Source organism: Cryptotermes secundus, unplaced genomic scaffold (genome assembly GCF_002891405.2).
Source record: "Cryptotermes secundus unplaced genomic scaffold, Csec_1.0 scaffold166, whole genome shotgun sequence".
NCBI lineage: Eukaryota > Metazoa > Arthropoda > Insecta > Blattodea > Kalotermitidae > Cryptotermes > Cryptotermes secundus.
The window spans coordinates 1,149,811-1,162,906 of NW_019720562.1; the positions used below are offsets into that span (position 1 = coordinate 1,149,811).

The following is a 13,096-nucleotide window of genomic DNA, read 5'->3' on the forward strand; positions in this document are numbered from 1 at the left end:
AAAAATATACAGACAGATTTATCAACAAGCAGTCCATGTCAACAATTATTAAAAAATTCTTGAAGAGAATAGAAGACATTACACAACAAATAATTCTTAAGTTTCTTCTTAAAAACATTAAAATTTATTACATTCTTTAATTCAGTTGGAAGGCCATTAAATATTTTGGTTCCCATACTAATCACCCCTCTCTTGCTACGCTCAGTATTACAAAATTGTACATACAAATTGTGTTTATGAATAGTGTTATAGCCATGAACATCAGAATACTGGGTGGTATATATCTTATTTTTTATTGTAAAACATAGGATCTCAAAAATATATAAGTAACAGTTAAAATCTTTAATTCACAACACAAATTTCTACAGGAAACTCTATTTTTAACACCTTTTGTCACCCTGACACATTTTTTCTGCAGTTTAAGTAGAGTTTCAGAGTCCTTTTACACCTCACCCCAAAAAATAATACCGTATTTCAACACGGACTCAAATTTTGCAAGATACACACTTCTTAAAATAGTTTGGCTCACTGAGTCCCATAGGGATTTTATCAAGTAGGTAGTCTTGCTAAGTTTTTTACACACATATTGGGTGTGGGTTTGCCCAACTTAAATCTTCAGTATGCAAATACCCAAAAATTTTACATCCACTGAACAAACAAAATCATTATTTATATAGAAAAGGAGCCTGGAACTTAGTACTTCATGATAGCTTGTCTCCAGGTTAAGATTTGAGACAGGGACATCCAAAATGTGAATCAGGAGTGCTCTGTACTTGACTGTGATCATTGGTATATATCTGGAATATCCATTTATTCTGGTACAAGGAAAATTGTGACAGAGCCTATGACATTAGTAAGGAACAGTGCATAAAATGAGGACGAACAGATTTTTAATAGTGAATTTTAATCAATAGTTGTTTAAGACTGATTTTTATAATATGCATGATAAATATTAGGAGGTAATTTCATCTGATTATGGTGGAAATCATATTTATGTTATTTTTCTCAGTATGCATTCTTGCTCACATTATGAGTCACAATTTCATTTGTTGAGTCTACAGATCAACAACTTTGGGGCTGAATAATTTAGATACACTGAAAGAATTGGATCCTCATTTTCATGTAAATAAACTGGAAACATTTGTAACTTAGTAAATTCCAGTATCTTTTGAGCATAAGTTTGTAATAGTTTAAACAAGTGAAATATTAGAAACAAATGGGTGGATTACATTGTAAGTTATTTTCCTGCATCAGGAAAACAAGTAAGCCATCTTCTTCTCCCCATTCCAAAGATTTCTTTCACTATCAAAAATTTGTAAAATCCCATGTTTGAAGTGATGTGTGAATACCAAGTTATATATACTGTTTACTCATGTTCACTAGTATAAGTTCTTATAAATGATGCAGTTGGCATTCCTACAACTGTTCTCTTCAAATTGCTGAGTTTTATGTTTTATTATAACTAGGTAAGTGCAACTGTAGGATTTTGATGAGTGTACTCATCTAGCATTTTCATACTTTTCGATTTGCATGACTTCAGTTGTCAATGTTTAAAAGAATGGGTCTTGGAAACTTGTACATCAAATGGAAGATTTTTGTGCAAAGATTTGTATTGAATTGTGGGTCCATTTTACACACATTGTTATAGTCACTTAAACAGGTTGTTAGCTGATGTCAAATCATCAGCTTCGCAATAATATGCAACAAATATATAAAATCTTTTCTGCCATAAGTTAGCAGGATATTACTATCATATTGTTCGCCATTTTCAATTCTGTGATGTTTCATACATCTAACTTTGTGCTTCTCACTTCCCACCAACTTAGAAAGTGACCTTTGTAGTATATTGGAGTGCAAACATTTGGGAATTAAATAATGCTTTGATTCCATCAGGCAATGTTCAACTCATCTAAAAATAATCTTATAAAGGTCATGTCTGGAAACCTTGCACAATTTGAAGCTTGGATGAGTTATGCCAGCACATTCTTTAAAAGTGTCGAATTTTTGTCGGAAGTTTAGGAGAGATTGTGTGAGGAAACTTATGTAACCATGTTCAAAGTTACATCAAATATCACGCAATTGTTACATTTTCCTTTCCCCTTTTCTTTTTTTTATGCCACCACTGCATACTCTGAGCATGTAATAAACCCACCATCGAAGACACAGAAGTAAACATTTTATATTACATTAATTTTTTCAATGGGGTAGCATATTTTTAAAGAATAAGTGATTTGTAGGAAATGCCTAAAACTTTGTGGTATACTTTGAAAGTGAGAATGGCACTACAGCAGATCAGTGGCATACATTCTAGGTATTTTACTTGGACTCCGAAACATGACACCAAGTATTGTGGCTATGGGTTCACACCAAAAAACTGCGTTGGAAGGAATGATGATAGATATGTTGTTTACCATTAAGAAACTCCTTTTGCTCTTCATTTGTAATGTAACAGTTAAACAAGGTTCCGTCTTAAATTGCTTTACCCATGTTGATTTCAATTGATGTGGTTCAGCATATTCAAATTAATGTAAATGTGGTTGTGGAGCATACATTAACCAGTTGTTTTCTTAGTGCAGTCAACATGTACATAATTTAAATACCATTGTAGCTGCTCACGATTTATCTTTAAAAGCCTGTAGTTGAAATGCAGTTTAATGACAGGGATAGGTGTATGTAAAACTTTGAAATTTGACAAATTACATGTCATATAGGCAGAACAGAAAGGAATTTTATAACTGAACAAAATCCTTGTGGTTCTATATTACATTCTGTAATATCCTCTGTGGGTTTGAATGTTGAGCACTACATGGATTATAAAAGTTAACTCCATTGCCTTCACTGGGGAAGTCTTAATGCCATAATTGTCAACAGTACAATACTGTTGAAACAAACTGGTATGACTTAAAGTAATGTCATCTTTGTAAAGGTAATCAGTGCTGCATTTCTGCAACAGGAGGCATTTAATGGCTTATACCTGTACATAACGATGAACTTATGCTTCTGCTTGTAAGCTTCTGGATTAGAGTGTTATGGCATTAGTGTGAAGTGAAATGGCATACATTCTGCAAGTGAAATTATAACTATTGGATTCATTTAGTAGAGGTCTTTATAATGTTGAATTGGTTATCATTCTGCAGTATAATTTATTAATATGAAATATGCTTACACAATTTGTAAAAGCACAAAAAAAAATGACTTTCTGTAGTAATTCAGAATAATAAACTCTGGTTAATGTAATACATAAACAGTAGTTACCCTGCATTCATTCATGGCTGCAGGTTGTCTGCAGATTCTTGTGACATCAGCCACTTACAGGGTATGGAAAGCTGCTGAACAAAATTAAAAATATTTTTTTCAGAAAAAAGTTATAGTATACCTGTTGGGTATTTCTGTGATTAATGGTGATGTTTATTTTGAGGACTTTGTATTGATTTTATACAGGAATTCCAGGAAGACAAAATCAAATACCATATCAGTGGATTAATTGTACATCTTGGTCTTATGTGTTTATATGTTGGATTACATTAGGGGAAAGCTAATGTGTATTCACAAAACAGTAGATACATTTCCAGAATGTGACCCTAGATTATTCACAGTTCATTAAAATAGCATGTTTATTTAATAAATATTAATTTATAGAAGAATTGCCATGTAGCTTCACACAAAATCTAACAACATTGCTTCTTGAAAGCATTTGTCAACATTGCCTACTGTCTGTGCTAAAATAATGCTGCTGTATTATACTTATAAATGATGTGACTTAGTGCTTCTTGCAAATTGTTCTGTTTGTTTTAACAGAGGTGATTCCCCGGATGGACATGGGAGAGATTCTTGGGGGTAAACTGCCAGCAATTTATATAGAGTTTAAGTGTTTGGACATGTGCTTGCTACTTGCATGAAGCCTGTTTGTGTGGCATGAATATGGGTCTTTTGAATGTTATAGTTCATCATAGGAGAACAGGCATATCTATCTGATAAATAAAATCTGGTTAATATCAGAGTCTTTTCAGATCACTTCATAGATACTGTTAGAGTACTAAAATGAGAGTCCAATGCAAGGATTGTTGTTTCTGTGCTCAGTCAAGAAAGGAATGAAGACAAGTGGTGGAAGTCCCCCCCCCTCCGCAGTACCAATAACAGAGCCTACAAAGAGAGATAGAGAGAGAGAGAGAGAGAAAGATACAAGTGACAACTGGTAGGAGTGGTTGAAGGACACAGAGGAGAGGTAGCTGTTAACCAGATGTGTGGGGGAGAATCTGTGTTCATTCTTTCTGTGACCCAGTTCTAGTATTTGGTTTTCTAGTTAGTAATTCCAGGATGTTTATGATTAAACTCTTGTTGTAAGAAACAGTGATTATACCTAGTATGGGAAAGTTTTGTTCATAGACATTTTAATATGTGTTTCATTCATTCCTTGCATTCATACAAAATAATTCTAACTTGCATTAGCTTCAGTGGACATATCTTTTTCTTTCTGCAATGTGTTGTCTTAAGGAATCAAGGCATAAGATGGCCATCAACACAGCAGTTTTTTTAATAAAATTAATAACATTAAATAAAGAATAATAGTAGTGTCAATATTAACTTCTCTTTTTGTTATTCATAATTATTTAAACATATAGTGGTAAATAATAACAACAATAAAAATTAGATAGTATTGACACTTTCATTAATTTATATTTAATTTCATTAACTTTGTTAAAAAATTGTTATGTAGACATACACCATATACCTTGTTTCAATGGAAACAGTTGAGTGTGAAGTTTAAACCCCAACTCCTAAGTAGGTACTTTTACAGGAAAACCAAAATCATCTGATGATATAACAGGTTCTGCAAGTAATTTTAAATTTACCATAGCATTTATAATAGTTATTGAGATGAAATACAGTGCCTTCGAACAGCTAAATCTGGCAACTGCTGTGCAAAAAACAAGGAAGTAGTTGAAGATGCTTCTGGTGATAAACAGATGGGCAGATCGCCTGTCAGCTACATTTCTACATGGTTAACTTTATTCTTTTATGTAGGATCTGAGGTTCTTATACAGTAGTTATAAAGAGCTCAATCTTCCATGATATAATGTCATGTGGTCTTTTGAAAGTCAGCCGACATTTCAGAGGAACTTGTCACCTCCATCTTCAGGGTCAAAGAATAAGCCAAGCAAGAAACAAGCATGAAGCAGGTGGCAAGCAGAGCTATGAAGAAGAACATTGGCTCTGAAAATGGAGGTGACATTTTGCTTTGAAACATCGGTTGACTTTCAGTGGAATGCATGGCATTATATCCCAGAAGATGCAATGCTTTATTTATCTTTTATGGCCCTGTGGTCACAACTACAAATGATTTGTTGTAAAACATGATCTGCCTTGTGTTTCTTTTCACATAAGACATTCAGACATCTGTTTCCTGTCTTTATTTCTAGTACTGAATTGAAATGGTGAACTATGCACTTGAACAGCAGGGTTTTCTGTATATTTATATAAAAAATATGTTATATAAATTATGTAACAGAACAGCTCTGTGGGCTGCCTGCTGTATACTGCATTCCTGCTTAGCTTACTTTTTGACCCTTATAGTGGAGGCAGTATGTTCCCCTGAAACCTTAATTGACTTCTATCAGATTACAGAATTCTTCAACCACCTCAAATCCTGCAGATTAAAGGGTGTAACAAAACTGTAGCAACATGTTCTGACCAGAAGTACACTGCATTTCTGTTAAAAACAAATGTCCATGATAGCGGAGATTATGACAGCACCAAACTTAGATGTTTGTTGAGTTAAACTGTTTAGAAATTTGTATGCAAATCACATGAAATTCATCATGAAACCTTGTTCATTTATAGTAAAATTAGAGGACAGTAGGTTCTTATCATTAAAAATATTTTACATTTTCAATGGTGACATTTATGAGAAATCTGTTTGTGTCAAAGGAAGGATTTCTTATAATTATTTTAATTTAAACAAAAAAATTACTCATCTTTGTTGTAAGATGATGGATGGTGAGTACTGCTTTTAAAAATAAAATCAAGGGATAAAAATAAGTGTTCCAAACTCTTCTTATTGTAAAATATTCACATTAAGGAATAAAACATTGCCTTCTGATTTTGCATGTATAAACCTAAATAGCTGTAGAGAATTGTGCTTCTGATAGTTATATTGTAAATATGTGGTCTGTTATGTGTATGCCTGTAGTTATTCATTTTAGTACCATGCTTTCGTGTAGTGAAAGTTACTTTATAATTGAATTTCACTCCCTTAATGTTGTGTGACTGTGTTAATATTTTTCATGGCAAATGGGTTGATAATGTTACAAATGTTGACTGAGGAACATGTGTGTTTTTGTTGTTTTGTATTGCAACATTGCCGGTTTGGAAGGAAGCATGTTTGGCAACAGTGAGTAGTGATGAATTCATTGTTGTTGATTAATCTATATGATAGTTAACATTTTTTTAAGTTTTCCTTCAGAATTTTGTCTTATGATATTTTTGTGTTCTCAAAAATTATGGCCCATCTTGTCTCAAGGTCAGTTAGTGTTGTTTTTATGTGTTTTAGTTTGAAATTATTTTAAAATTTATATATATATAGTGAATCTAATTGAATATTGTTATTTCTACTTTAGTATAAAGACTATTATTATTATTATTTGGAAGGGGTGGGTTTCCCCATGCACTGCGACCATTTGTTGATCTATTGTGTGTCCCCCTTTAATTATTGTAACTAGTCACCATGCCCTTCCAGTACTGGTGCTTGCTATCAGCCCCGTTCTGCCAGCGAGGTCGGCCCTCTCTGGCAGTGGTCCCATCTACCGGAAGAATTGGAAACTACTTGGGCGCGAAACTTGCCTAATTTTGCTCAGAGGTCTCCTAGAGACATGATGATCTTTTACGTGCCGTAAATCTACGACACAGGACACACAGCTTAAAGTCCCTCCCGGAGGACTTGTTCCCGGAATTTTTCCGCCCTTAAAAATTCCACAACCCCCGACAGGTTTGAACCCGCGTACCTTGAGTCATGAGGTGAGAAAGTTACTAGTATAAAGACTAAGTCCCTCAAAATTACCTTTTGGTGACAAAGAACTAACGGGTCCTTTTGATGATGTATGTGACATGAATTGTTGCAAAGTATGTAGGTACAACTGTAATATCCTATTGGTATATCATTTGTCAGATAAGCCATATGACTTTACTTGATGATTATTTTTCATTAGTGTTTTCTCATTTACCTGAATCATTTCTTTCAACTTTTATGGACAAGTTTGCAGAATATAATCACTGTCAATAGTGTAACTGACATTTGACTGTTTCCTTTCAGTTCATTTATGTACCAGTCTCAGGTCTCATATTACCTTCTGTTCCAGAAGAGTGGGGATTTTCTTTGTCTGTTGAATTACACTGTTCTAATATGTGTGATAAACAGAGTTTTGAAAAGAATATTGAAACTTGATTTATTTCATTCTGGTCTGTCACACTATTAAGTTTACAATTAAGTTTGGAAGGTTGCTTTGGTGAAACAAATTGAATTTTATATACAGTGCAGTGGAAAATTACATTTTTTAAAATATCCTTTATGGAAGTGATTGCAACTACATCACTTCTAAGTAATATACTTCAAGAATGTTCTTATTATAAAAGTTTACGTCAAACATCTATTTTGGCAATGGAAAATTAACAACTACATTTAGTGAGCATCATAAATGTTTTAAGTATATATAGTCTTATAAAAACATTTACGTATTGGTGGGTTCCTGATCCTGAAACTAGTTAGACTGATTAAAATGTGTATAAATGAAACTTAAAAGTCCATATAGGTAAACATTTCTCTAATAATTTTCCTATCCAGAATGAGCTAAAACAAGGAGATGCTCTATTGACATGGCTTTTCAACTTTACCGTAGAATATGCCATTAGTAAGGTCCAGGAAAACCAGATGGGACTGAAATGAAATTGGACACATCAGCTGCTGATCTATGCTGATGATGTGAATCTATTGAGAAATGACATAGATGCCATAAAGAAAAATACAGAAAGTTTAATTTATGCAAGTAATGAGGTTGGTCTAGAAGTAAACACAGAGAAAACTAAGTATATGTTGCTGTCTCATCACCAGAATGCAGGGCAAAATCATAACATGAAGACAGGTAACAGATCCTTTGAAAATGTGGCACAGTTCAAATATTTGTGAATGACAGTAACAAATCAAAACTTGATTCAGGTGGAAATTAAGAGGAGACTGAATCTGGGTAATGCTTGCTGCCATTCAGTCCAGAAAATGTTTAAAAATATAAGAATTAGAATATAGAAAATTATAATTTTGCCTGTGGTTTTTTATGGGTGGGTAACTTGGTCTCTGACATTAAAAGGGGGAACATAGACTGAGGTGTTTGAGAACAGAGTGTTGAGGAGAATATTTGGGCTGAAGAGAGATGATGTGATGGGAGGTTGGAGAAAACTGCATAATGAGGAGCTTCATAACTTGTACTCTTCGCCAAGTATAATTAGAATGATGAAGTCAAGGAGGATGAGATGGGCAGGGCATTTAGCACGGATGGGAAGAATAGGACTACATGTAGGATATTGGTGGGAGAGCCAGAAGGAAAGAGACCACTAGGAGTACCAAGAAATAGGTGGGTTGGTTATATGGAAATGGATCATGGAGAGATAAGATGGGGTGGTATGGACTGGATCGATCTGGCTCAGAATAGGGATTGGTGGAGGGCTTTTTGAACATAGTAATGAACCTTCAGGTTCCATAAAATGCTCAGAATTTCTTGAGTATCTGTACAACTGGCAGCTTCTCAAGAAGAGTTATGCTCCATGAAGCTTGAGTGAAAGCTGTCATTATATGTTATGCATTACAGCCATGTAAATACAATTGACAGTTCTACTGATAGCACATGGCATAGGGATGTGAACTTACAAAATAATTGTATGATATACTTTGAGTCCATAAGACATCCATGCTTAGCCTCCAGAAATCATATGAAGACAGACATTTCCTGATCATATAAATCTCACCACTTATACACTGTTTGAGATGAGAAGAGTGTGAAGACCTAGTTCACATGTGCCTGCATTGTAAAAGTGTGTGATTATGTAGAACAAATGAAGAAATCATGCACTGATGTATTGATGACATGGAAGTGGAAAAATTTGTGGCCATATAATTTCTTGTTCAGTTAGATTCCTTTTTGGCTTTGCGTCATTATTGGCATTCAACAGTATATCTTTCTATTCTTATTCATTCTGAATATACTATACTTTATGTGATTATGCATTAAGTAAGGGATTTTACAGTGGTTTTAATATAATCAACAATTAAAACGTATCAGTGGGAAGTACAGTTTTGAATGCTTTTTGAATGCAGCCTATTTGTGAGTAAGGGGCTTTCTGCAAGTTTATTAACATATTGTTTTGATCATTTAATTTCATTTGTATGCATGGATAGCTATATGATACATATGAAGACTGATGAATATTTGACTTGCATTTTATATTCAGCTATTTTACTGATAATGACATAATGAACTGTACTAGCCAGTGCAGATATGCATAACAACATGTGGTAACTTTGTGTGCCAATAAGTTACTCTTTCAGGTAGGTATTTTCTGAAAGAAAATAAATTGGGAATGGACTTGTATTTAAGGGCCTGTTCCATGGCAAGTACACGTAATGTTTATACACTTCAGAGGGCATATATTGAGACAGTGTCTCTCAAAATGTCTCCTCCAAAGAAAGTAATTTAGATGCATGTCCAGGAAATCCTCAATCATGCAAAGAGTAAATAAGTGCATGTAAATAAAAATTATACTGTATATCAAACTGCATTGCAGCCCCATTTTCTTCATATATGCCCTTTATAATGGTTCTCATTTCTGTTACATGTGGTATAGAGTGAGATTAATATACTGTAACATAAAAGTGTCATGGTAGGTTTTTGCATCATGCAGTATTAAGAAATGTGGTATAACCCTTTAACACAGGAAACGTGTCTCAGTACGACATTCATACAGGTTACAATGAAAATATTTCTAACCCAGAATCCACATATCTTCTAGTATGTCTACTACGAGCACACAGTAATTTGGATATGTAGAAAATTGCAAAAAATCTATAGTGCAATTTATTGGTCTTGAAAAAGAAATTTCCCTTATTCATTGACAAAGATGTTGATAGTAGTATAAAATGTAGCTAACAGATGTACTACTGATTAACATATGAGATGCATGGTAAATTTTTAATCAAACAGTAAATTTCGTTATAACATTAGGGTTTTACCATACCAAACAGAGATCTGCATCCTCACTGAAAGATCTGGGGATTTCAGTGATACTGGTGGATATGCCTGGTTTTCCTCTCGCTCATCATTTTATTACTCACGTTCAGAATATAATTTATTCCTTCAATGTGGTGCAGGCACAGAGGAAGATCAAGAAGCAACAGATATGCTGGTGGGTAATGCACAGAATCTAATGCAGTCTGTCAAGGAGACAGTTCGTGCAGCTGAGTCTGCATCTATTAAGATTCGCACAGATGCAGGTATTCGCCTGCGTTGGGTTAGGAGACAGCCATGGTATCAGTACTAGGATCTCCATTGTGAGGTGAGTAAAATGGTTGAACAGATTTATCATTTCTTCAAGTTATGGTCAATAGTATATTGAAGTGTGTTTCACTATGACCAGTATTTTGTTTATTGTATGGATGTCTGATACAAGAGATTTGAAATAAGCAGGCAGCGAGCAAAGCTGCTGCCTGCTTCATGCTGCCTTCTTGCTTGGCTTATTCTTTGACCCCAGAGATGAAGACAACATTTTCCTGCAAAACATCAGTTTACTTTGAGCAGACTGCATGGCATTATGTCCCACAAGATAGTTCTCTTCATAACTACTGCTGTAAGAACCACATGTCCTTTGTATACAAAATGCATGACTGCCATTTCTGCATTTATGTAATTATTTACCACTTTCACAAGAACAGCACAATTTAACTGTCACACTGATCCACTCACAGAATGTAAAGAACTGACTGGTGACTGCCTCTGCACAGTACAAGACACAAACTAACTCAAAGACTGTCTTTGCAAGGGATGACACAGTACAAGTGAAAACAATCAGAAGAAGGCAAAAGGTAAGCTAGACAGGATGTTGTTGTCAGACGTTCTAAAATTTAAAAGGGCCATAGCTCCAAACTTGACCATTTCATATGCATGTTTGTATAGATTTTTTCATTGTTTCAAAGTGTGGAACGATATCCAAAAGTTTTATCAAACATTTTTTGTAAATCCTATAGGCCTGTATATTTCTGAGTGAAGGCTCTATGTGTGTTGAGTTGGGGCAGATGTTGAAACCGACGTTTCCAATATTCAGACACATTTTAAAATGGTGTTTCAGATTCTGTAATGCTAATTCAAGTTCATATAGCATAATTCCCAAACAACAGTCTGGGTCTTAATTTTTAAAACCTACAATATCGACTAGTAGTTTCTGTAAAACTTTCTGCTTTAAGTTTTCTTGGAGATGTACACCACACCCAAATATGGGGAATGTGATATCCCTTCAGCACTACTAATTAACTAATATTAATGAAGCACATTTTATAGAGTCAGCATTGAATTTTTTGCATTGCATGTTGATTCATTATCCTACTTCAGTTGTGTGTAACTCTTCATCGCAGCCCCTGGTGCTGAAATGGAAAACCTTCAACGTTCTGTGTGGTTTATTCCTCGAAGCCAAAGCTACCTAGTAAGCTCCAGCCCTGGATAATTAAGAACAAGAATTTTAGAACTTGTTCATTGTGTCTACTGATGGTGTTCCTTTGTACAGTACATACAAGATTCAAAATCTTTTCATAACATACTCTCTTCATCGTTGAAGTGGCAAGTACTTTGTAGGTTTTTTCTATTATCAGAAAGTCATTGCTTGTCTTACGGTAAGGTTCACAAAAGTGTCTTCTTGAAAGCAGTTATTTACTTCTTGTACTTAGTCAGATCAATGTAAATCGGTGTAGCATTATATGCCTGAATTATATCAGGCTGGTCTCAGTGGCAGCAAGAGTCATATTATTTATTTGTTTGTTTGACAACCCATTCATAAAAACGCCTATCAAGGAGGGGAGAAATGGAGTCTGTTCTGATGAATGAATGAGTGTATAAGGGGTGGGCCTTCTTGGCTCTTGCACTGTGACCTACAGTGACCTATTGTGCTTAGTCTGTTCTGATACTATCAGGTGAGTAATCTTGAACAAGTTCATGTAGCTCAAAACATTTAGAGTCAAACGCCATTTTGCAACATTTCCATACCATTAAAGTCCAAACTTAGTTTTTCATAATGTTCATCAGCCTGTGAAATAAGTGAAGAATCACTTTTGTGATGTAATTCTTCTTTTAACATATTTATTACATCACTTTCTTTTATGATATTAGTGTGCAAACAAGAACCTTCTGAATCCGCAACCCTTTTCTCATTACCTGGCAAGTGCAGATGAAAATTGGTATACCCTAAATGTCTTTATGGTATAACTGAACATGAATATGGCTGTGATGCAGCATGATAGCATGGCATTAGCTTGGCCTTCTCCACCCGCTATTGATGTTAGATGCCTTGATGCGAGATGCATTCAATTCTGTGGCTGAATTGACTGTTAGAAAGGGCAGGGGTCTCTTTTACTGTTAAATTAGGAGCAAGTGGTTATTAGCAATGAGTTGTGGGAACATCCCACATTATCGCGCATTTTCTGCAACGCACACTCTTCACATCACTTTTCACCATCACGCGCGCTAACCAATCAAATTGCTCCAAACGTTCGCATTTATACTGCACTCGCTGCTAGCCCCACATCTACATCATCACGCATGCTAGCCAATCAGAACCCTGCAAATTCTTCCTCCTCAATTTGAAGTTTCGCTCCGCCCACCGAGCGGTGAGCATCAGTTGACTTCAGTCTATGATCAAGCCACACTCAAGCAACATCAGCCGGCAGGCTTCGTCGCCAGCACTCGGTCTTCGGAGGCATCGGCAGGCTGCGCCAGGCACGACTGCCTCGGCCCTCTGGCTCTCTCACACCCGACTCACTGGGGCACCTCGCCTGGACTCGCCGGTGGTC

The 13,096-nt window shown here is 35.2% G+C and overlaps 1 protein-coding gene across 2 annotated transcripts in view; it reads left to right on the top strand.

The window, feature by feature from the left end:
• Window positions 1-13,096, top strand: part of LOC111868359 (vinculin) — a 93,596-nt gene that overhangs the window by 78,132 nt on the left and 2,368 nt on the right. The window contains exons 22-23 of one of the 2 annotated variants that reach the window (XM_033753004.1): window positions 3,799-3,837; window positions 10,412-10,596. In XM_033753004.1, coding sequence (XP_033608895.1) covers window positions 3,799-3,837; window positions 10,412-10,581 — 209 coding nt within the window. In that variant the 3' untranslated portion in view covers window positions 10,582-10,596. The remainder of the gene's footprint in view (window positions 1-3,798; window positions 3,838-10,411; window positions 10,597-13,096) is intronic. The other variant, XM_023858939.2, reaches the window with a different exon arrangement.